We start from the raw sequence: 25139 nt of genomic DNA on the forward strand, positions 1-25139 counted from the left end.
CATTATTGATTCAGAATACTTTATTTTTACACTTCATGAATACAGTGCTCATATCCAAAAATCAAAAGCCTTTAGGGAAAATAAACTATTTTACATCTCTGTAAACAAGAGGACAAAACTTGAAGCGATTAAAAGAAGTTGCTTTGGATTCTGGCTTGTGAGCCCCTTAGCTGCATAGATCCTCCATCGTACAGCTCTTCCATGGAAAACATGGCAAAACGCATAAATGACCCCCATTTTGCTGCCACCATAAAATGTTAATGGTTTCTCAATTCTCTTAACGAGATCCCTTCGTGTTATGACATTTTTTGTTTAGTTAACCAGTAAACTTTTTGTAAAATGTGTTTTATAACATTTAAAATGAGAAACCGAGCAAATATTGTCACAGTGGCCACAAAACTGCCATTCTAATGCAACAGGAACTTTAACAATCTAAAGTAAATCGTAAACAAGCTTTATATCGTCTGCAGCCGAAGTTACTGTATATCTATATCATCTGCAGTAGTGTTTGCATGTACTGTACAATTAATAGGGTCAAATATTCAAACAGAAAATGAACATTGGACCTGATTCTAATAAACAGGAGGTTGAGGTGAACTCGGCAAGTAACTCTTTTTCAAAGTATTCTAATAAATCCAAAATGACTTTAATATAGCTCAAGATTCAGTGTTACTTTTAATAAATGATAGGATGATTACAGGAAGAGATAATCTGCCTTAAATCCTTAAAAATAAATTATTCAACCATATTTAGTTTATCATTTAATGTATACATATTTGAGGCTGTTAGTCATTAGTCTGAAAATACATGCAGTGTTGTTACATTTCTAACATTTAATATGTTCCTGCCTGTCGGCTCAAAAAGTGCCAACCAGGCAAAACTCAGTGCTTCAACCTATAAGGCTGCACATAAAGCTTTAAAGTTTGTCACATGGAGTTTTTCCAGAGACAAAGGGGCTGCAGTGTGTATGCAAGTGATGCATACAAATTGCAGATTGATTCTATGTTAATGGTCTAGTTTTTAAATACCAGGTTCTCGTTTAAGGTTTTAACTTGGTAACGTGCGTGACTGACAGATTAGTGGCACTAGCTGCAGTTGAAACAGTGCAAATAGGAGTGTTTCAGTTATGCTGTTTTTTGTTTTTAAAGAGTATCCCGATGGCAGCATGTTTTAGGGGCTTAAAGAGGACAGCAACAGTCAGAGGCGTGCTCGTATGAGTGGACCAACCAAAGGTATCGATGCTCACTGGGCTTCCCACTCCTCATCTGAGACCTGATCAGGAGGAATGCTGCGGGTGTTGCTGGCCCGAATGCTGCTGATGTTAGTCAAGGAAAGAAGGCTTGCAATACCCATCGGACTCACACCGGTGCCATCCAAGTTCACCTGGGCCAGATGCATGTGTTTCAACAACTTTAGACCTAAAGAAAAATGCAAAGAGGTTGTTCACCAGGTAAGAAAATATCACACTTGTGTTTTGCGGTCAGGTTGGACCTTACCATGGTCCGTTATCCGTGTGCGGCTGAGATTAAGCTTCACAAGTTGATTGCAGCGGATCAGACCTCTCCTCATTACTGTGTCTCCCACCTGAGTGCTGGCTAACCCCAAAACCTAAAAACAGGGGGAAAAATGTTAAATTATTCATATAAATAAGACAAATTCAGATACCATAACTTGTTACTAAAACCTTCTTTTCAACAATACAGTTAGATGTTAAAGATGCATTGAGACTAAATACTAATTAACCTGTGTGTTAATATAGACCCAATGGAAAAGAAGAAATGTAGTCGATGTACTATCAAATCCTATTTATTAATACCAAAACAGTACACTGCATGGCAGAGTGCTGTATATAGAAGGATTTTATCTGCAGAGCTATTAAACCAATGTTTATTAAATCTACGACTTAAAATGCCAGGGCGGCACATGTTATGTATCTAACATTTCGACTTAGACTAAGCTTGTGCCACACAGGTGACACAAATGTTGCCAGTTAAATCACCGTAAGGTGCGGCAGACAGGTGATGAGTCCGGCCACTCCTCGGCTGGTCACTGCTGTCCGGTCCAAGCAGAGGTCCTGCAGATCCTGCAGGCCACGCAGGAAGGGAAGCCCTGCATCTGTCACCTGTGTGTTACTAAGTGACAGCTTCTTCAACCTACATAAAGTACATACAATACTTCGGTCAGTATCCTACTGAAGCAACGGTTACAATGACCTGCGTGTGTTGTACAGTAAAGTTATAAAGTGGGAAAGACCTGGTCATGATGGAGAGCTGGCTGACTCCCTGGTCTGTGACTTGTGTGTAGTCAGTCAGGTCCAGCTCTAAGAGCAGAGACAGTCTAGAGAGGAACGACAACCCGCTGTCTGTCACTGAGTGGCGTCCAGGGAGGGTCAGCTGAGTCAACTTTAGACCTGGAAGGAAAGTAGAAGCCTCTCTAAGAGTTTGATTCACCACTGACCTGAACCATTGTGTTTCACTCCATCCGTGTACTGTTTAACGTTCCTTTCCATTTACAAACCTGAGATGATCTGCAGGGCGTGGTTACCATCCGCTTTGGGGATTCCCGCCAAACTCAGGGATGTCAGGGCTGGATGGGTGGCCAGGTGCTGTAGAGAGCTTTCAGTCACACCTGTACCATCTAGGTTAAGAGTCTGCAGGCTGGACAGCTCTGCCAGAGCCGAAACATCACTGACCTGGCAGAACACGCAATAAGACATAGGAATGTCGTGAAAAACTAGAATGATAAATTGTTGAATTACTGGATGTTCTGTGAGTTAACAGACACGAGGTGCCCAGTAAAGCTGAAGTAACCTTTGTCTGCTTGATGCTAAGGAGCCGCAGTTGTGGCACATAGGTGGGCAAGACCACCAGCGTGGCTTCAGTCACAGCCGTCTGGTTCAGGCTGAGCTGAGAGAGACAGGATGGAGCTGACTTCAGATATATAACCATCCCAGAATCCGTCACTTTGGTGTGGTCCAGGGACAGGAAACACAGGCTCTTTAAACCTTGTAGACACAAAAAGAAGGACATTTTAAATCATCGCAGCAAAAAAAACATTTAGCAATAAACAAGTAATTAACACAGATCAGCTTATGTTGGGATATGGCGTTCTTGCATGTAATTGCCTATACAGTGGTGTTACATAATCTATTATCCCCTCTAGTAACAACCTGAGCATTGTTCGCATGACAGATTGTAGAAGGCCTAACCTGTGATATGTTGCAGACAGGAGTCAGTCAGTTTGTTACAGGAGGCCAGGTTCAGGTACTGGAGTTTGACCAGGCTGGACAGGATTGACAGCCCAGTGTCTGGAAAGAACACATTTTGGAGACAAAAATGAAATAGCAGACATTGACCAAACACATTGCTGAAGGTAACAAAGCAAACCTGACTTCTGGACAAACCCCATTCTGAGAGGAAATTATATACCAGTGATGAGAGGCGAGTTGACCAGACTCAGATGCTTCAGTGCTGTGAAGGCCCGTAACTGCCGCAGGAGCTCATTGGTGGAGTAAGGGTAGCAGTTTAGAACAAACTTCTGCAATGGGCAGCCGAAGAAGAGTTCCAGGGTGCGCGGACGTAGGAGCCTTTCACGGGACATGTGGTTCAGCAGAAGCTCTGCCAGCTCTGGGGTGAGGCATGCTAGACTGCTGATGTACTGCATGCTGGGAGCTGAGAGAGGAGAGACACAGGGCAAACAATTACAACAGTGAGTAAACAAAGCAAGGAGACACTTCCTGGGAAATCCAAGGGGTTTTAGACCTGAATATTAATATATAATAATAATATTCAATACCGTCTCTTACCAGTCATGAGGTGGACAGTTGCGCGGGTTGCCAAGGCACATAGGGACGACACGCTGGGTGCCCTGAAGGGTTTTTTAGGGGGTGATGGTTGTCCCTGGGAGGCACGGGGTTCTTCTTGCTGCGCAGCTCTTTGAAGGCGCTCCACTGCAGCCAGACCTGCAGCTCCAGGTGCCTCCTGACCTCCAGCATCCTCAGGCTCTGCCGGGTTGTCTTCTGCAGCCTCCCTGAACCCAACACACACACACAACTGTCTTTTACACAGGACATCTCCATAGTCACTCCAAAATGCCATCAAAATTGGTTTATATTCCTATTCCTACTTTCTTGTTTTCAGTTACCAAAGGTTCTCATGTAAAAACAGAACCACAGGAAATTGAAACCCTTTAAGACTGTAATCAATATTCTTTCTCTACCTGCCTGTCTAATAATGACTCTAACCGTCTAACAGGGCATTGCAGTAAGAAAACATAGGGCACCTTCAGAATCATAACCAGCTACAAAATACTTTGCACTCACAAACACTCAATCAATCAACCAATCAATCAATCAATCAATTTACATGCATTACAGATCTTCCATTATATAAGCGCCATTCTGTCTATACACCCACCTGAGTCGATTGCCCTGCTCTGGCCAGTTGTGCCTGCGCTCAAATTCTCCACGAAATCTATTCTCTGGAATGAAAGGCAGCCGTGGCATTCCTGTGAAAAATAGTCACCAAATGTAAAATATCACCAAGCTGAAACTCTAAGTAGTCACTGACATCCCAACCGGCCCATATTAAGTCACAGGTCTATTAATATAACACCCCTCCATTCTTGAGTATTTGTCAAGTCCTACTTTCTTTATAATGAAACAAAATGGCATTTAGCTGGATGCTGGAAGTTAGAGGCCAGGGTCATCTGTATTTTGGTATGGGGGAAACGAAAAGGTTAACGTGGACGAATAAAATGGAGACAATGGGGGTGGGAAGAGAGGGGGTAAAGCAAGCAAAAGTTAGGTCTATGGAGGGTCTATGGAGTCCGCAGCAATCCCAGACACAGTGAGCAGTACCGTTCAGCATGTAAGGTGGTTCTTCCTCTTCTCCTTGTTCCTCATCAACCTCTATGCCAGGAGCTCCCTCGGCCTGACCAGGAACCAACTTCTGGCCTCGGCCTGTTGAACAGCACCAAAGATGTCATCTAAGGACTGAACAGCTATTTGAAATGTTGAAACATTCACTTTCAAAGTAGAGCTGCAAAGCGGGGGAGCTAATTCGGAAGTAAAAAATCCATTACCTTTCTCCATAGACAAAGTAAAAGAATTCACAGTTGGAGCATTTTTCACAACTTGGCTTAACAGAACCAGGTGCTCCATCTTTGCAACTCTCTAAATAATGTGTATAGGCTACTACCGTACAGTCATCAAACTGTATACAACAAACAAGCTTTAATAAATAAACACGTGTGAGGTACAGCAGATCTGCTAAAAATGTGGTTGGAATTTTTTTTTTTTTACAGAGTTATTAATACCTACCCCAGAAGTGAGATGGCCCGGTCAGGGAAGGACCAACTCCAGGTATGCCTGCGTAATTCACAGCCTCTTCCCACAGCTGGTTGGGTAGTGGAGGAGGTAGAACAAGGTCCTGTTCTCCTACACCTTCCTGGACAGGGATATGTGGGTGAGGAGCCACATCACAAGGAGATGGCTCATTCTGTGCCGCTGATGGTGGATCTGCAGGACTCGGTGGATCCTGAGGTGTCTCTGGAGGAGTGGTCTGAATACACAGTGCAGCATTGGGTGTGAGGCCAAGAGAGTGCAGTGAACAAGCAAGCTCTGCCTCCCCAAAGCGTTTCCGTGGAAAACCCTGGAGGAGAGAAAAGGAGGCAAGGGAGGGGTGACGTCCAGTGATGTGCTCCACAACACTGCGAAGAGGAGCATCGGCTGGGAACCGTTCACGCATGGACTCGCCGGACGGGAGCCGAATCTGCAGCAACAAACATGCGATTTGAACAACAGCAATTCTGTCATTTGACTTTATCTACGTCATATACACGCACATATTAAACATCTTTATAGCCTCACCATGAGGACGCAGTTGTTATCTACATTAGTCTGAATCTTTCCTCCAAGCTTTTGCCCTTGACCACTAGAAGGAGACGACTCTGTGGCAGCACTGGTCTGGTTCTTCTCCTGCAAGCTCTTCCGATCCTCAGCTATCCGCTTCAACACCAACTCACGCTCCTGGCAGGCAGAACACACATAAGACAGACAGGATGTTGTGGTCCGAGATTACAAATCACTGGAAAGATTTTGTAAAGTCTTCTTTTCACCACTGCTGACCTGTTTCTTTTGTTTCCTCTCTGCTTTGGCCTCCTGAGCACCACGTTGTCTCTGCTGCTCTTCAAAGTCACTCTTGTCCTGTTTGATGCGAGACTCGACTGGTAGTGGGTCTGGGGACAGGGTGCCTGACTGTGATGGTCTCAGGACCAATGAAGGAGACCCTGTTTATATAAAGAAAATAAGAAAATATTTTTAACCCTAAACTGTTGATTTCTTTAAGTCTCATTGAAAATCAATGACATATTTACAAAGAAATGCAGTATATTACAATGGTGAATTAAAGTTATATACGACCCTCTATCCTTAAAAGCAGACCCAGTCTTTAGCAAACTGCTTGCTATACCAGAAGGAGATGTCTGTGTCTCTGAAGTGCTTGCCGCCTCTTTGGGTGGGTTGAAAGCAGAAAATGCTGTCTCGGCTGGCTGTGACGACTGCTTAACCAACCTGTGCCGTGGATACTGACCCTGCAAGAGCCTGTCAACGTAGCAGAGAGGGATGTACAGGTAATTTACAAAAAAGAGTGGTATTTTTCAGACAATGAAAGCAAATTAAAATGAGCATTTAATGAATTCTAACTATTTAAATTTAAGAAAAGAGTTGGACCAACTTACCACTCAGCCGCATCTGACACAGAAAAATGCCCCGCCTGAACAGCTGCCTGGATCTGTTCCTCTGAGAACCCCATCTCACTGAGGATGAGGAATAACTCCCCAATAGTCTGCAAAACAAGCAAATCAAATAAGCATGTAAATTGACATAAACGGTTTGACCTGTGTACTTATTTTCCCTTTCCCACAGATGCACAAACACAGGCTGTTAGTGGGGGAACAGTTTGTTGAGAATGTTGAATTGTTGCCTTTAAACTTAACCCACATGCATGCATCCATAACTATTAACTGTTTTTTACGTGGACTAGCTACAACATATTTATTTTTCTTTGTTTGCCATTCATTTACTCTGACTGGTGCGCAGTCTAAATTCACCAATTCTAAGTTAATGTTTGTTCGCAAAGTTTTAGCTTTTAGTTAGCTTTTGTTCGGGGTGAATGCATTAATTCATTGTAAATTCAGCGATTTTAAACTAACCAACCGATGATAAGCTAAGCTATTTTGTTATGTCTATGGTACAATGAGGGCTGTCATCAACAAACAACATTAGCATGGCGGCTAACCGTTAGCTGAGCGAAAACGATGGCGAGACTAATAAAGCTAAAGCAGCTAGTAAGCTAATATTTGTGCAATGTCATGTCAAACGCAGCTCGGTAATTTGCATCTTACCGGAGCGGCAGAACTCATGTTGTTGTTATAACGTTAATGGATGAAAATCAAAGTGAAGCTAACATTAACTAGCAACTTTGTTGACTTCCTGGTTGGATCTGCAGCACCTCCAGGCTCCAGCTAGCGACACCGAGCCCTGGATATCAACAAGAAAACCAGCCTATCAACACCGCGGAGGCAGCGGCGCACAAATCCAGTCTAGCTACCTGTCAATGATTGGCAAACCCAAATCCCAACCGCTGCCCTGACGTTATTGAACCATCTATAGATCATTTAAAATAATCATGTCATCTGGGGATAATGCTTTTATCAAAGAAATAAATAACGTTATAACTTCCCAAACAGGCGAACCAGTCCGATTATTGTAAAATTAAACAAAAGAAAGAATTGACATGATATAATAAATATTATATTTAACAGGTGAATTCCGTCAGTTCAGTCAGATTATTGTAAAATTAAACCACATACTGTATACTGTAGATTTGTATTAAATAAATTATGATTAAGGAAAGAAAGAAAGAATGAAAGAAAGAAAGAATTTGCATGATATTATAAAAATTATATTTAACAGGTGAAACCCCTGGGTTCAATAGCATCAAACCACCAGTAGGGTTCACTCTTATTCTGTTTATCTCCTTAATTGGGCTACAGTCTATTTTTTCTTTTCTTTTGAGGGATACTTGTCTTTCTTCTTTCTTTTCTTCTTTTGTATATGGGCTACAGTGACAGTCTATGGTTTACATCGGTGTGATCTTTGCATCATGCAATCTGCATGTTATTAGCAAATCAACGGTAAAAAAAAAATGTAGTGGTCTTGACAACTAGGTCTAGGCAACTATGATTCAACCTGACTAAAAAGACTTTGGTAAAATGATTTGGTCAGAAAATGTGGTTAAAAAACATAGTAATGTGTCTAATTCTCTAACTGAGAATACTTTAAAGGACTTTCGATTATGCCTTCTTCAATACCAGTACACAGAAGGCATCACTACTACTACTTTTGTACAATGATAGTAGATGATACTCGGTGTTAAATTTCATCAAATGAGATGTGGTTATCCTAAACTTGCTACTGAACAGACTATAAAATTTGACATTTATAAAGTTAGGTTACAAAATTAAGATATTCACTGATTTTTTTAAATTGTCAGAACACTACCTGTTCCTAAGTGTTTGTGTGTGTGTGTGTGCGTGTGTTTGTTAATGTTGTATAAGTTGTGGTGGGGACGAAAAGCAGGACACAAAGACAGATCAGATAAGGTAAAAAGGCTGTTTACTTGGTCCTTGTTCAAATACAAGACAACAGGCCGTCAGCGAAGGCAAGAAAGTAAAACAGGCAGAGATCATTAGCAGATAATAATATTATAGAGTAAACAAGGGCTGGACCACCATGGCTATGAAGCACAATAGCTGATCTGACACTGGCGAAGGGTGTAAGTTAGGACTAGTTTATACTTGGTGACTAATTTGGGTAAATGAGGGGCAGGTGTGCAAGCACGTGATTGTCCATTAACTTCAAAACAGCAGGAAGAGTTGGGCTGGCAAGCATAGAAGGGCCAGAGAATATAAACAAATATTATTATATCTTATGCTGAACCAATAACAGTGTGGTAATTTGATGACACATAGAAATTTAGGAATATGATACAAGCACAACACTGAAAAAAAGGTCTTCAAGACACAGCTTCAAAATCAGGTAAAGTGGGACCTAGGCGAATAGCTGTGTTTTATTGGTAGCCTATATGTTCTTAAACACATTTGTTACTACATAGCTACAAAACATGAAGTTGGCAAAACATTTTATCTACAGTAGAAAATGCAGTTTTCCCAGTTCTCAAAGTTGTTCTGTGGACATCTTGCTCAAAAGTTGAGACTAAAAGTTCTGTTATTTCTTCTTTCCTTTTCTTCTCAACAGTGGCATGGCAAGTGGGCAAACTCCATCAGCTGAAGAGCGTGTGATGCAGTGAGTGTGATACAATTAAAAGATTCATGGCATTGCAAGTGGCCTAAATGGATCTTTTTGGATGTTTTGTTAGTACAATGTTGTCTAAATAGGGCCTATTTTAAGTTAACTGGGAATTTATTTTAATTTAATGATGTTAAATTTCAATGGCTACTTGAGTAGGCTAGGCTATACAGTACATTTTATTCAGATCCGCATTTCAATTTCTGCTAAATAATCACGTTTTCAGTACGTTAACAAATTCTGACAACTAAAATAACATGTAGGCTACACATAACGGTATGACGCCCTCCTCAGGCTTTCATCAGAAATGTGAATCACCATTTACGCAGGCGCACCAACTTAAATCTGGAGGAAATAGTAACAAGTTGTCTGAAATGAAACAGTTTAACCGGAATTTGATTAATGTTGGCTTCAAAGTAATGACTTTTAAGTGGCGTTAATAAGAAGCCAATAACGGAATGATACTGTAGTGTAATGTTTTTGTATCTTTAATTTATCATACGTTCGTCCTTGGGTATTATGTTACATTTTTTTACCGTGTTAAATGCATGCATGTTGTTTTTCTCATCCCAAAAAGTTTTATTTTGAATCCAGTACCGGAAATGTAAGTTGTTGTTTTTTTTTAGTTATTGACGCCGGTTGAACAAGTGTTTCTGAGAGAGTTGATTACTACCAGACACCGGTGAGTTGATAAGCCTCAATGTGTGAGTTATTGTAAGCCTCAGAAGGATTTGGCTTTGGGAAAACACATTTTTGCTTTGAACTAACGTTGTTGTGATGGTCAAGAACTGGGTCTTGACTCTTGACTTATTTTCCTGTGAAGAAAGGCTGCATTGACAAGCATCTGCCACACATGCATGAAAGTGTCGGCTGCTGGTGCTGCTGGTGGATGACTTCGCATTGTTTCTCGGCTTGATACACAGGTAATAGAGGATGGAAAGTCCTGTTAATGTGCTAGACTTTGTAGTTCTGTCGTGGCCAAATCTTCCTCACAGAGTGGTGGATAGGAAATGATAACGTTAGAGCCCGAGGAGTTCCTCATCCTATCAAGCTAGCGGTCACTCCTCCTGACAGTAGCGACAGTGTAGAAAGGGGATGGTCGTGTTAAAGAGTTGGCTAGTCCACATTTTCCTTGTGTCTTTTTGAACTGAACAAGGCTTTTCAACAAGGCAGTGTAAGACGGCGTAAATCATTCATCATTGATTTAGTCATTGCATACTGGTAGGCTACAACAGCAGCACGTGTTCTGTTTCTCAGGTCATTGGGTGACACATAAAGGTCTGTCATTGGCAAGTTACATGTAAATTATTACATAAATCACAGAAAAATAACTTCTCACATTTGAGGAGCATGTATGCCAATTATCAAAATAGTTTAGAATTCATTTTGCCAATTTAATAATTGATTTATCTGCAAATTATTTCAGCAAAAGATAAAATCTATCTCAATATAACCTATGGATTCTTATGAGGAAACTCCATGTTTCAACCCATTGACCTCCATCTGAAGTTTTGGTTCTGTGCTTCTATTGTACCATGGATCTGAACCTGAAAGTAGAGCACACTAATGAGGGAGCATAACATAGCATTATGCTACAAAAATGTCCACATAATGGCAAATGGGTACAACAACTCACGAAAGCCCAAAACAAAGAAATAGCTGTTAAAGTTCTCTTATTTTAGTTTTAGTATTTAATGTATAGGCCTAATGATATAAAACAGAAATACAGGCAACTCATCTCATGTGTGAAACTGCAACCAGCAAATATTCAGTGATTTTCTGTCCTTTTTTTTTCTTTTTTTTTACAGCAGACCTTTTGACAGGTCAAACCCAAGTGAAACTAATAGCATTAATTGCTGCAGTAAAATTATTACTGGAACTGAGCCATGGTTTGTGTTATTAGTTCCACCTGTGCTTTTCCTGCTGTGACGAGTTAAAATTGATGCTTTGAAAAAGGTCTAGAGTAGGAATCTGAGAAACAAGAGTGCTCTTATGCTAGCTATCAAGATCGATGTGAACAGCATTATTAAGACAGCCATATGGCATGTAAAGTACAAGATGGACAGCGTTTTGAGAGGGAAGAAAAACAAAACTGGTAATGCTAATAAAAGATTCATGTCGGTCCAATTCATAATATTACTAAGCATATTCTGCTGTCATATTCAGTGTCAATATATATACTTATGTTATGTGTAAAACAGTTGAGGCAAAAAGTTAACTTGCAACTAATAACGAATAAGGACACTTTACTTGGCACTTTCTGTTACTGTGTAAGGCTGTCAGGCTGATTCTTCCATCAGACTGTCTCACTCTACGTTATCTTGCTTATTACACCACTTGGTTCCATACTCTATTCTGATTGCTCAATCACAGCATTCTACGGTCTGCTATTTCTGCATAACAGGCCGTCGCCATGGACGAAGCCCCGATTATAGCCTCTGGCAAACCATTTTCAAATCAATGAATACGTTTTTTTAATGAATATTCTGAGTCGTATAGAGCTAATATCACTGCTCAGCAGATCACAAAGGGAGAGCGAGGGTGAAGGAAACGCTGATCGCTAATGGCAACAGTGGATTAGTTGGCTCCATGGTTAACTTTACTCGCTGTGGGGACCTGGCTTCCGTCGGAGAGCAATGCTCATCACCAGTAAAGTTATCCGTCCCGACCGGAACTCAGGCGTTATCAAAGAGTAACCTCTGTAGGAGTTGCTGTGTAAGAAGCGGGATAATGTATAGCAAGCCAGCCGTTATTCAGTACAAATATTTAAAATATAATTTTATTGATTTTTAAAAATGGTCCATGAGAGTCTTTGAGACGTTCTGTTAGACTTAGCAACGGTCGGTTATACAGAAATAACAGACCCTAGAGGGCTATGATTAACTATTCCGTATTGAGTATTCAACCAAGTTGTGTTATAATAAATAAGGGGTAATGTAAAGTGAGCTGGTAATTATTGCGTTTTGCATCACGCTGAAGGGGTTAAGTTTTGCAATGACTGGCTTGCTCTACATTATCCCGCTCTAGAAGTTTTAGTTATTTAATGAGCATTGTTGGAGGCACATGGCATGAGGCCTAAGATTTTCATTGTCAACAACTATTTCTGTTATTGTTGTGCACATGATCAATAAAGAACCTTGAACCTTGGACAATACCGGAATCGGAAATGTTTGTCTATGGTGAATCTGACCTTGTTCAATCTGCACTCTCAAATTCCACAGCAACCGTTCGGCTTCCTTTTGTTGTGTAATCCTGCGTGGTGCTTGAACACATCAGATACATCCATCTTATCTGCGTGATCACAGTCTCAGCTTTTATTTGTTTTCCTTCGCCTCAGTGGAATATGTCAAACAGACTTATTGTTAACTGATTTGTGACAACAATAGCGTTTTGCTGGAGAAAAAAATGTCAAAGCACAAACAGTTGAGCAGAGTGTCTCTACATTCCTGTCGTGGATTGCTTGGTCATGCAGAAGACAAGGAAAGGAAAAGAGGTTGATTATAAAGCTCTTTTTTTTTTATCGTGGTCTCTCGGCTCTTCATGTTTATTTTACCTTCCCCTCTGCAGGTAAACAGAACCAGTGTTTTGTTAACCACAACAGCCCTAAAAATGTTAACACTGTTTACCATTACAAACTGTGGATTCACATCATTGTGTATGAATCATTTGGCTCGCTTGGCTGTTGCTCTTCTCGAGTCTAGTAAGATGCATGTAATTGCAATTTAGCAGTTTGGCAGTACACCTTGGAACATGCATAATTAGGGCTACCATCCTTTAACGTTAAACCCCATTAGGCATTATGCATGAGAATAAATACAGTTATACAAGTGTAGAAGAAAAGAAATCCAGGAACGCGTAGCAAAACATGAACTGTTTTCCCTAACATTAGTTATTTGAAGTTGTTTAAGAGTTCTCACAAAAATAATATAATAATAATTTGTTTTATTGTCCCAACAGAGGAACATCAAATTATATTAAAGTTCTGATAAATAAAATGTCTAAAAATACAAACTTGAGATATGAAACTTAAAGTACTTACTTCAAATCCTTTGAAAAAAACACAGTAACTAAAAAAAATCAATGTTGCCAACAGGGACGCTGTAGAGCGCCCTCTGGTGAACAAACTATGCAACGCTGACACTCATAACATGGTCGACCATCCGTTTTTATTTTATTTTTGAAATGTTCATTTATCAGAATAATTTGTCATTATAAATGATTCTGGTGAATGATTTTTTTTTATTTATTTTTTTATAGTCTATTATTAATGCCGATACTGATAGATCGGGAAATGTCTAATATTTGCAGATAATATCGGCCCTCGCTCTAACTCTAACGCTTGAGCTGAATAGGACTAGCAGCTCATGACAGTAAAAAAAGGTCTTTCTGTCCAGTGGAGGGTTCTGTTTTGCCCATTTGGCAGCACTGTTGTGTAATGCCTATACAGCAGTCCTGGGGCAACTATTTAGTATTGTCCTTTTATTTTTATTTTTGTATCTGCCTTGGTCTCTCTTGGATACATGTAATATTGCTTTTGGTGCTATATCGTGAAATTGTAAACCCTCTGCAGATATGATTTTTCATCAAAGTTTACAGGAAGAAAAGCATTACAACAAATATCGGTACGGTCTCTGTGCCAATTTAGTGTTTTAATTACAGTCTAACTGATAGGATTTTTTGGGACTTACAAGCTGCACAAATCAATATCTTTAAATTGTGGGTGTAACACATGGCTTTGTGTTATGTGAGAGGCGGGGCTAATGGTGATACACCCACAAACTAATACCTCACTTTACAGTTCCCCACAGCTCTAAAGCGTTTTAGCATCTTTCAGCTCATTGATTTGGTTTTATGGACCGCAATTTACTGTTGTGGTTCAGCCTCACCACTGAAAATGACTTTCATACCTCCAGAATACACTGATACACAGTACTTATATCTCTAAATCAGCTGATGTTAAGTCCATATTTACTTTTTATACACTTTCATTAGTTTACTGTCGACATGAAAAATGTATTAAATCTTTATGAATTAATTTTAGTGGACTTGTAATTATAGTTCTTTGAAGTATTGTCTCCTTCTTGAGCCTAAACCTTTTTTATATTCCAAACTACTGATATAGCTTATTACTCTGACCTTAAGGACATTTTGAGTCCGTAGGCAGTAAGACATTTTCCACATGACATTTATTTCCATTTCACAGTGTGTATTAACATCCCACAATACACTCAAACCCTCTTCAAGGTATAAAAATACTTGGGTGGTGATAGTTTTTTCTTTTCTGGAGTAGAGAACAATGGGAAGGCATTATATAAACTGCCAGGATTTAGTTGCCTCTTCAATCCCTCTTCACCCCAAAGACAGGTGCTGTCCAAGCTGAACGCACAGCCGCCGCCGCTCGCTAAAGCCTCTGACGGGACATCAAGTGAGATAAAGATGGGCATGCACTGCCTCAGTGCAGCTGTTAGCTATGTGAGACTGGAAGTGTTCCAGTGACTGTGTGCACATAACTTAGCACGGTCATGCTGAGGTGCCGGGCCCTGCCAAAGTGAGAGAAGTTAGTGTGGCTGCGCTGTGAAGAGCAGAGCAGGGTGGTAGAGACGTCTGCATGTTGAAAGAGAGCTATGGGTCGCATACAGCTACACTGAGGGGGGGGTGTTTGCATCACCAAGCTGCACAGGAGACTTGAGCGGGGGAGAGCACTAAGCAGTGTTGTGGTGAGTTTCTGTCAGTTCAAGTTTTGAGCTCCAGTTTTTGCTTGTAATTGTCACTGTTAACATGATAGCCAGTAAGTAAAAAGTAAAATTTTGATCCTGGGTTGACTACTTGAGTGTGTTTCCCTTATGTCTAGAAATATGTCCTAGCAGACTTGTTGCAGACTTGGAGGGAGAGAAGAATAACAGGAAGCTGGAGGGAGAATTTCTGAGTTGTGTTAACCCCTTGTATAAAAGAAAAACTGAAAGCGTGAATTTATTGTGTAAAATATCTTGTTAAAGGTTATTTTTAATCGGTTTATTTCCGCAGAGAAAACCTGTGTAAAACACAGGATGGTTTGGATGTATGTCATTGTTTTGTTTTACCACATTTAGCCCCAAAAAATTAACCTTGAACTTTCTTACTAAACTTAATTTAAAATGTGGCAGCGAGAATGAGGGCAATTCTGTGGTTGTGTTTTGTAATTAGCATATTGTCTGTTGGTCATGGTTAAGATAAAGTTGTCAGTCGACCTTGCACACATGAAGTCATGGCTCTTAATGTGGTTGACCACAGTGGATAATGCTATTATTAGCACACTGTTGAGATTGAGGAAAGCCCCAGACTTTGAAGTGGACTTCAATTTTAGCTGCTTCTGGCTTTGACTATGTTTCTTTTCCCCGCAAGACTTGCATGTGACTGCACAGTGATCCCTCATCCCTAGGGACAAACAATTATAACTCACACACATTATGGACACACACACTCAGGTTCCTCCTGAGGTTGAGTATTTCTTTAGCCCTAAGGCTCATATAAGCTGATGTGGAATGCAGCGCTTGATTATTTGGGGGGTAAGCAACTTGTTTAGATCACAGGACTGTTCTTTGTTCGCTGGAAAACACAATTAATCTGGCGCTTTTATGACTTTAGGTGGGATTAATTGTATAATAGTGTTGATTCCTCCATGACATGTTTTTTTTTCCATTGCCACATTTCCAATACACTATACATGTGCCATGCCAAGGTGTAGGTCTATTTGAAGGGAACTTTACCCTAACACTGATATATATTTTCCCAGTACAAGCAGATAGTTGAGGGGGACAATGAAACATGATTAAACCTGATGGACATACTTAAAATGATAATGTGTGGTCATTACCAGTTAATCATTAAAGACATATCAGGCAACAAGTCATTGCTTTCCCACTACTTTTATGCAAACATATAAACAAATGAATAAACATCCTGTGCAAATGTGTAAACATGCAGTTCTAAAGTAGATATGCACCAATTTTATTTTTAATTTGAGATTATACCCAATGTTGCTAATCATTTGCATAGTTTATTTCAGAATATTGATTACCTATTATTACCTCGTTACAGATGCTCAGAAGCATCTTGGTGATGTTTAAAAGCCCTTTATGAGAAGTCAAGTCGGCAATGTTCTAAAGAAAGCCAGTACAGAATGACTATCTCCCTGTCTTGCAGTCTGGATTGGAATGAAAGATGTCATTCTTGAATGTGGTTGTTAACCAGGCTTTTGTTGCACTCCCTTTCATGTGCCACCATGAGAAATTTCTTTGTAATGTTGAAAGTTTTTCTCCACCAGCTGGTCCCGTATTGTCTCACAAGATGAATTTATGTCACTCTTGAGATTGAGAAAGACATTTTGAATCTTATTTTAACATGGGACTACTGTATCTAATGCTCATGTGATTAAAGGACCATGTAATGTTCTAGCTATTGTAACCTCTAACCAATTTCCAATTTTCTTCATGATATTTTAATGCATTTTTAGCCAAGCTTGCGGTTTGGTTCTCTGGATGTCAAGTGTTGGTTGGTTGGCCAATACATTTGGTCCAAAATGCAGTATATCAATAACTATCAGATTGATTGCCATGAAATATTATTCAGTCATATCATGGTTGTATCCTAATAACTTTAGAGATCCCCTGACTTTTTATCTAGGTCCACCATGAGGTTTAAGTGTGTGGATTGCCATGTCCTTTTGTCCACACATTTATGGGCTTAGGATAAATTGTAATCATTTCATTTTCCCTGACTTTCATAAAGCGCCAGTGCCACTGTCAGGTCAAAAATGTTAATTTGTCTTAAACTATAGATACGATAAAATGCCCTACAATAAGCCTACTACATTCCCATTGACCTCAGCTGTACTTTTCTGTGTAGCTGTACTTTTCTGTGTAGTGCTAATTAGCAAATGTAGAATAAATGTAGAACAGCATTTCTGTCCTCTCTAATCTTTGATTTTTAGTGAATTACTGTATATTTGTACTTCTTAGATTAGCTTTGTTTTTCTTGGCTGGGGAAGTAAAGCAAATCTACCTGCCCACCTCCTTGCATATTTTACCAGCATTTGGCTGGTGGATGGTGCTAATTTTGTACCCTGAGTAAAATTCTAAAAAATATAATAGAGAGGAAGTGAGGAAAATCCCTCTTAAACTTGACATAATTCATAGACATTTGCAACAAGTGATGACAAGTTGCAAGTAGACATTGCTTTGTTTTTAAGGTTGCAAGCCAAACTTGTGGAGAACCAGAACCACTGTTACTAAAACCACTGTCACTAAAACATGCAAATGCAACACTATGGTTTGTTAAAGACCGATATTGATCATTTGGGTTGAGTTTCCACCTTAAGATTAAGGTCAAGTGTGTGTGGGTTGTGTGAGTTTGTGTGTGTGGGGGGGGGGGGGGGGGGGGGGGGGGGGGGCGACGACGACTGATAGATATGTGTATCTGAGCAGCAGCCTCTGACTCAGTGTTGAATGGGTTATGGAGTCACATGGCTACTTGTCAGCAGGCTGGAGGAGGAAACATAATCCTGAGGAGGAAGGCTGCTGCTATCATTTCGTGCCTGTTGGTCTGAGAGCTGAGTGCACTCAGCTCGTTCGAGAGGCTGAGACCGCACATGATATTCATGGCTTCACATCTTTAACTCTTGTTTCTTTTGTCTCCCTATCTCTCCACCCTCTGTTTGTTTTTGCCCTGCACTCTGACCAGCCCCGGGTCTCTCTTCACAGCAGAGTTCAGAATTGCACTACAATGTCTGCGGTGGCTTCTCTGCTGTGAGCACACAAAGGTACAGTACAATCATTGATTTCTTTTTGTATTTCTGGCCCGGCTGTCATTTTAAAGTTGTCTTATTTGTCAGAATGCCACTTTACATTGCTTGTTGTTTTCCTATTTTCTTTATTGTCAAGTTATTGCTTATTTGGGTTGGTCCTCAATTAGGTGAGCAGAACCAGGTTTAATCAAATTTTAGATTATTCTCGTTAGGATCTCATGCTTGAACAACTATAAACAAATCCTGCACAGGTTACACAGCAGGGGAAGAAAAGCCTTTTAAACAAGCCCCTTTGTGATCACTTGAGTTGTAGTAGCACAAACATGCTCTTACACTCTTAAATCTTAAAGCTTAGAGCCTTTAAAGGACATGTTTTTGTGATGGCCATCCTGAATATTGTTGTCAAATCAGAATTCATAGCTACACAAAACAGACCTTATTTTCTCCTTTAAGTGTTCCTCTTTTTGCTTTCTTAAACTCTGACCTATTTCTGTTTATCACACATTTTTCAGATATTGCATGTGTGTGTTCAGTGTGTCAGATAATACATTAAGGCCACGAATAATCTTCACGTCACTTGAAACACAATGAATGTTTAAAAAAAAAAAAAAAAAAAAGCGTTTTCTGCTTAAAGGAAGCAAATGAAACAGAAGGCCAGTTCTCTAATGAAACCTTAAAACCACTTTCTTCACTTTCTTCCCTGTCATTGTCCTGTTTTTAAAGTACAGGCCTGTGTGCCGGTTGAGGTCTGGGCACTGATCAAGCTGCTATTTCTGGACAGGCATGTTCATTTGCAGTTTGTGTATTTTATTGAACTGTTCTTTAACTATGCTCTTTTTGATAGCATTTGTAGATCAGCATGCAGTCTGTGGTTGACACTCGCGTACCAAGCTGCCTGTCTGAAGCCGGGCCGGCCGGGTGCCCTGGCAGATCACTGGGTTTAGACGCATGTAGGCTTGTGTTGTGAGTACAAGTCTGGCTCGTTACCTCTGTCCCGTTGTCTGACTGTCTCAACCCGTAATGTCATTTTGAGGAGCCAAAGATGTATTTTTGTCTGTCTTCAACACTGAAGGTCACACGATATTAGAATGAAAGATGTTAAAGAACAAAAAATATATTTTTGAAATACAGATTTTGGCTTAGAATGAAAAACTCTTTTGCTCTTTTGGAAGTTGCTTTTGAGATGATTGGTGTGCCGACTCATCACTTCTCTCGGCTCCTCATGCAGATCCCTCCCCTAAACATAATAATACATTTTATTTAAAGGCGCCTTTCTCGGCAATCAAGGACACCGTAAAGGATACATAAGACTTTTTTATTTAAAAGCAAAAAAAAAACAATACAACAATAACAAGAAAAAAGCAGAGCAATGGACATTAAATGGAAGGGGTAGTTTGAAACCGACGTCTTGAGTCGCGATTTGAAATGGGGGAAAGAATCAATGTTTCTAACTTGGGGTGGTATTGAAGTCCAGAGACAGGGAGCAGAGTGGCTTAATGCTATCTGAGTGTCTGTAGCTTTTAATAGTTCCTTTCTTTTAGAAATCCATGTAGAGTATCTAAAAAATATCTAACTTCTCAGATTTTGAAAAAGGACGTTGGAAACTTTCAACATACCAAAGAGACTTTGTGAGTTATATTTGCACTCTGTGGATGAGGTGAGTCATCATTAAGTGCTTTTTTCGGATTTTAAAAATAAAAATAATAAAAAAGTCAAAACTCATGCTCTTGAGTTTGATTGATCACATACTTCTAAAGGTATGACGCAAATGTCAACCTTACTGTATGGTGATAATCAGATAAATGTCTGACTAGATCGGTTTAGTTAAAGGAAATGTTAATTGCTCAGAATTATTGATATGTTATTTCAGTAACTGTAAATAGCGGGTTTCTCATTATCAGCCGTCACAGAAGAAATGTGATTTATTTCAATGCCAGACACATCTGTAATTTAACAGAAATGGGATTATTGTAGTTGGTAGTTACTTTTGACATGGCCTGAACGTATAGTCTGCTCTCTGTAGGAGTGATAGATGAAGATGACTGTAACAGCTTGCTATGCTGTGACAAGTTGAGTTAACCTATAATGTCACAGGGTAGACATTAAGACATCTTGTACTAACCCAGATTATTTTTGGAATACAGGTCCGGTCCAAGCATACACATGGTTTTTCAGTTAAATATTTCTAAAGTCTGACATTATGTACACTAGAAAAAATCCCAAAGTGCCCTGTTTCTATTTTTTTTTATACGTTTACAGCTCCTCCTTACCTTCCTGTTTTCATACTTACTTCCTCCCTGAAGGATAGTTTTCCTAAAGCTTTGTGTGTGCACATTTGAAGCTGTGGCTAAATCTTGCATTGAAAAGTGGAAGAATTGTCCACACTCATTGCCTTCTTTTAGGAACAGTTTGTAAGGTACTGTGCTTCAGAACTAATCTGGGAAGACATGATGAACTTCTTCCAGGGGAAACACAGAGCATCTTGTCCTCACTTCCTCTTGCACTGTCAGCATTCATCCATGTCCTTTTTGCAATTTCGGTTATTACATAAGGGACAACCAGTTCCTTTTTTATCAGGCCTGATTGTACCTGATTGCAGACATGAACATTTCAATCATTAAGGACCATGCATTAAAAACTATTTTGTTCTTACCAAGACATTATTGCTTTCTGCTTGTGATCATTATTTTAATCTGTATTATTAGAGCCAGGCCCTGAGGTAGATAAGCCGGTTCCCACACTTTTTGCTCAGGATCACCAGGGTTCTGTAACTTTATCCCTGTGTAGCCAGCCCTGCCTCTTCCACAGTGGTGGGGTCTAGGTTTACTGAGAAAGTAATCTTAAAACGCATACAGGCTCTAACTCCAATGGACTCCTTTATCGCCACCAAAGCACAGAGTACAATGTCTCAAACAACTTAAAGTTGTTCTGAATAGAACAGCTGCTGGGATGTAATTAACATTTGGTTCAGTGATTACTATTTTGGCAGAGCAGACCAAAAGCGTTGCCAAAATATTGTGTAGTCTGCTCTGTGTCTCGAGTCTCTTTGGCAAGTGATGTCGTCTTCATGAGTCCATAGTTTACTGTCCATCTCCTGAATACTTCTGCACTGCATTTAATCTCTTGTCACTGATTGTGCTAAATGAACCTATCAGACCTATCAGAAATCCCTCAACAAGGTCATTGATATGATTGTAGTCGGGCAGCAGGAAGGCTTATTGTTTCTTTAATAGCTACTGTTATGATAGGAGAGCCAGAACGGGATTTCTAATTGACACTGGAAAGCGAATCATGAGAGGGCCCTCTCCTGCTTTTAGACTAAAGGAAAACCGCTGTTCTGTTAACAATTGTGCTAGTGTCATGTTTTTTTTCAGAAGTCTCACGGGGATGAGGACTACCAGTACCAGGGTTCCTAGTATATTGAAAATGTTTTGTTTGCTTTAATTAATTTAGATTTTAGCAAGACATTCTCCACCATTTGGACTTTAGCAATTTATACCAACATCCTATCGGTTGATCTTTGCAGCCTAACATAAAGGTTAATTATTTAAAGAACTAGCGGTGCAAGTAAACATTTTCTTGATGCATTTTTTATTTATGCTTTAAAATAGCAAAACAAAATAGTCATATTTCTTAAAGCCCAAAGTTACATCTTCAAATGTCTTGTTTTGGCTGACCAACAGTCTGGAACTCCAAATTATTCAGTTTATAATCCTAGAGAAAGAAGACCAGCATATTTGACAGCCCGAACCACTGAATTTTTTGCACTTTTTATAAAAAGAACAATGACTGAAACAATTAATCGGCTATGAAAATGGCCAAAATGAATTCTGATTACCTTTGGAGTCCTGTGGTTGTATGTCATACAGTGGCGACGCGCGAATGCCTTGGGTGGAGGTGGGCTGAGGCTTGTGCCGCTGCTTATCAGAGTCCTCTACACGGTAGCACTGGCTTATCTTGTTCTTATCTGACTCTAATGGTTAATAACCTTGAATGAGGGTGAGGAAGTGCTGCACGGCTTAAAACCAAGAATTATAGAAAAGAAAAAATGGGATGTCTCTATTTTTAAAAGCATGTTGGTTAATTCTAACACATCATCTCATTGTAAAAACCACATTCAGTTTAGGCCATCTGTGTTTCTGAAGTGGGTTTAGGGACTCAAAGGTACTTAAGGGGCTTCCAGGAAATCCTGAAACTGTTGATCACTCCTTTTAGTGGAGTCCTTCAGTGAAGCATGTTGCTTTGTACTTCAGCACATAAAGAAAGTCAGCACTTTATGAGGTTAAAGTCCGTATTAGCATTTTCATTGTGAGTACAGGTAAAGCCTCACTGAGCTGCAAGCGTGGCTGAATAAAGTAATATAACATAATCTCAACAATTTAATCTTCATATTTAATATTTGGTTGCGAATGTTTTGCAGGCGATGATGGTTGTCTTTGACCCATAGACATCAGAAATCACTTCTCTGCTGGTGATGCTTTACCAGCCCTGTGCTAAAGCAGTCTTCACTTGTTTGGGAACATTTGGCCTTCAGCCTGGTTTTCAGCAGTGAAACACATCCTCAGTTAGGCAATGGAACTGTCCTCTGTTTTGCTCCTAACGACTTTTTTTGAATCCTATTCCTGCTGAAATGTCCTCAAATTTGGAAGATAATGTACAGTATTAGAAGGGTTTCAGTTTAAACACTCCTCATCCAATAATAATGTAAAATCAGCACTTCATCTTCATTGTTTAATTTCAAATAAAGTAAAGTAAAGAGTCAAAACAATTAACATACACCGCTGCTGTTATACTTTCTGCCTGCACTTCATATTCTGGAATTACTGGCCCACAGCTACAGTATTTTAGCGGCATTGTTTGACTTAATGCTTTAAATCTCCAGCTTCATCTGTGCTAACCCCTGGCTCTGTATCTGTCTCCAGGTTATGCTGCCCAAAAGCTGTCTGAGTCCCAGTGAGAAAGAGAAGGGCTAAAGCCGCACCGATCCAAAACAGCTTCCCAAAGCCTCTCCAGCAGCGATTCCACTGTGGAGCCATGAGCAACCCCAGCGCTCCCAACCAGATAACGGATGCCGTGGCATCAGTTATTCACAGTGTAAGTAAACACAACCACATACTGAAAGGCCTCAGTCTGCCCCGCCAGGTCACCCTCCAGCATCGTCAGCCACATGATAAAACACACAAGGCCGAGTTGGTGACCCTGGTGACAAACCTGGTTAAATGCTGCTCAGGAGGAGATGACGCTATACTTTGCAGTTTGTCTTTTCATACATGAGACATTAGTGATTTAGCATGTGACTTTCCTCTACTTGATTTCATATTCTCCCTGTGCTGGATTTATGCTGCATCAGCTCCCTCCGTCCTCTCTGGCATCAGAGGGTGTGTATTTTGGACAGTGCTGTTCCCTCCAGAGCTATTTGTGTACAAATCTAGTCACATCCTAGAGCCAAGTCCTTGGAAACATACCATACTTCTGACTGCAAAAAAATTAAATTCCGAACAGTTAAACATGCTTCAGATCTGCACAGAGAGCTGCTCCTGTTTAATGGTCCCTTTTCATTACTTACTTCCTCTTTTTTTTAAATTGATGGGTTGCCAATGTTGGTAACACTAAAATAATATTGAATATTATTAAAAACATGATTGCATGGCTACTTGGGGGGATTGATGTGATAATCACGCTGCCCAGAGGGCAGCTGGGTAGCAGCCAAAGAAAGCTACATTCCCCAAACAGAGGTTCTCAACAAGTTAATCTTAGGATGATTAAGAGGCTGCAGCAGAAAATATCACAAGCTTAAAGAAAAAATTGCCCCATATTTTTTAACATCATTAGTTTGCAATGGTTGCTGAATTCCATAAATTATGTTCGATAGCATTCCAGGAATTATGAGGATTGCATCTTTTTTTTACTGATTTACCAACCTCTCTCAACCTTTCTAGTGTTCTCGTGAGTTAAGGATTTCTAAGTTTCCTAGAATGGCTTTTTAAGAGCCCAAATTGAAGACAGTTCACTGAGCTGTCAGTTGATGAGTAGGTGAGTGGAAATAATGATGTTTATAACGCAGTGGGAGGAAAGAAAAAATGGATTTTCCACTCGGTAACAAGCCATAGAGGCAACTTCAGACCGACTTCTGATGAGGTTTACCTTTTTATTGTACTTTTGAGAGTTTGTTTCTGACTGAAAGAACACATTCTTAAGTTCAAACTGACCTTTAGATGCAGGGTAATCATTTTGCAGCACCCAAGCTGTAGGTTCTTCCCTGCAACACCAATGTAGGAAATAATAACTTTCCTTTAGTTTTGCATTTTTGTAAGTGTGCTTTCTTTTTCAATTTTTGCACAACTGTGACCATGCTGACAACCACTATCCACTATCTTCCTGCATGCATTTTGACATAAATAATATACATGCTGTCCAAAACACTATAAAACACCTTAAATGGATTTCTTAACAACAATTCTGTCTAATTCAATCATTATAACAATTGTTAATTATTTTTTCAGTCACTACAGTGTACACCTCCAACATATAAATTCCACCTTAAATTAACAAAAGAAATATTATTATACTGACTTCACATATTAAGTTTATGTATTCCTATGGTCTCTAAACAGAATTACACTGGTCACACATGCATTGCATACATCTTTGCAACTAAAATATGGTGAATTAGGTAAAAAGTAGAACTTATCTTCAGAATGTCACAACTTTTGGGCAATTTTGTCTTCATTTGGCCTTTTGTCAGATCAGCTATGTGAGGTTTTAGAGAAAGCCTACCTTTTTAGATGTCAGTGGTCCAATGACAATTTTATTGTGAACCCGGTCATTGATGTAAAACATTGCTACTACCAACTAAATCAGTGGGAGCCCTGTGCTTGTTTCCCTACAACAAGAGGGTCCCATTTAGGAGTGATGGGCGGCAGCACCACCAGAAATGTGTTCCAAATGTCCTCAATTTAGTTTTTGTTGCATTTATTGCAGAAAACC

The 25139-nt window shown here is 39.9% G+C and overlaps 2 protein-coding genes across 8 annotated transcripts in view; one reads left to right on the forward strand and one right to left on the reverse strand.

Moving 5' to 3' along the window:
• Positions 1–2: 2 nt before the first annotated feature.
• Positions 3–7641, reverse strand: si:ch73-173p19.1. The gene is made up of 17 exons (XM_034862219.1): positions 7405–7641; positions 6739–6845; positions 6471–6601; positions 6128–6288; positions 5870–6028; positions 5321–5771; positions 4859–4960; positions 4416–4506; positions 3806–4029; positions 3429–3671; positions 3209–3307; positions 2811–3004; positions 2518–2692; positions 2254–2410; positions 2000–2153; positions 1497–1608; positions 3–1418 (listed from the first exon to the last, which is right to left on the reverse strand). The coding sequence occupies exons 1-17, from the start codon at positions 7420–7422 to the stop codon at positions 1243–1245; spliced, it is 2754 nt and encodes a 917-aa protein (XP_034718110.1). The 5' UTR covers positions 7423–7641; the 3' UTR covers positions 3–1242.
• A 2397-nt stretch (positions 7642–10038) lies between these two features.
• Positions 10039–25139, forward strand: part of slc4a2b (solute carrier family 4 member 2b) — a 41032-nt gene continuing 25931 nt past the window's right edge. For 3 of the 7 annotated variants that reach the window (XM_034862217.1, XM_034862211.1, XM_034862212.1), the window contains exons 1-2: positions 17901–18167; positions 23075–23246. In XM_034862217.1, the coding sequence (XP_034718108.1) occupies positions 23187–23246 (60 nt within the window). In that variant the 5' untranslated portion in view covers positions 17901–18167; positions 23075–23186. Of the gene's footprint in view, positions 10294–14990; positions 15088–17900; positions 18168–23074; positions 23247–25139 lie in introns of those variants that run through there. The other 4 variants (XM_034862210.1, XM_034862209.1, XM_034862216.1 and 1 more) reach the window with 4 other exon arrangements.

Source organism: Etheostoma cragini, chromosome 22, assembly GCF_013103735.1.
Source record: "Etheostoma cragini isolate CJK2018 chromosome 22, CSU_Ecrag_1.0, whole genome shotgun sequence".
Lineage (NCBI taxonomy): Eukaryota > Metazoa > Chordata > Actinopteri > Perciformes > Percidae > Etheostoma > Etheostoma cragini.

Coding starts and splice junctions, on each gene's coding strand:
- si:ch73-173p19.1 (XM_034862219.1), bottom strand. Junction 3,672..3,805: donor AACTGTCCACCTCATGACTG/GTAAGAGACGGT, acceptor CTCCTCTCTCAG/CTCCCAGCATGCAGTACATC. Junction 3,308..3,428: donor CAACTCGCCTCTCATCACTG/GTATATAATTTC, acceptor TGTTCTTTCCAG/ACACTGGGCTGTCAATCCTG.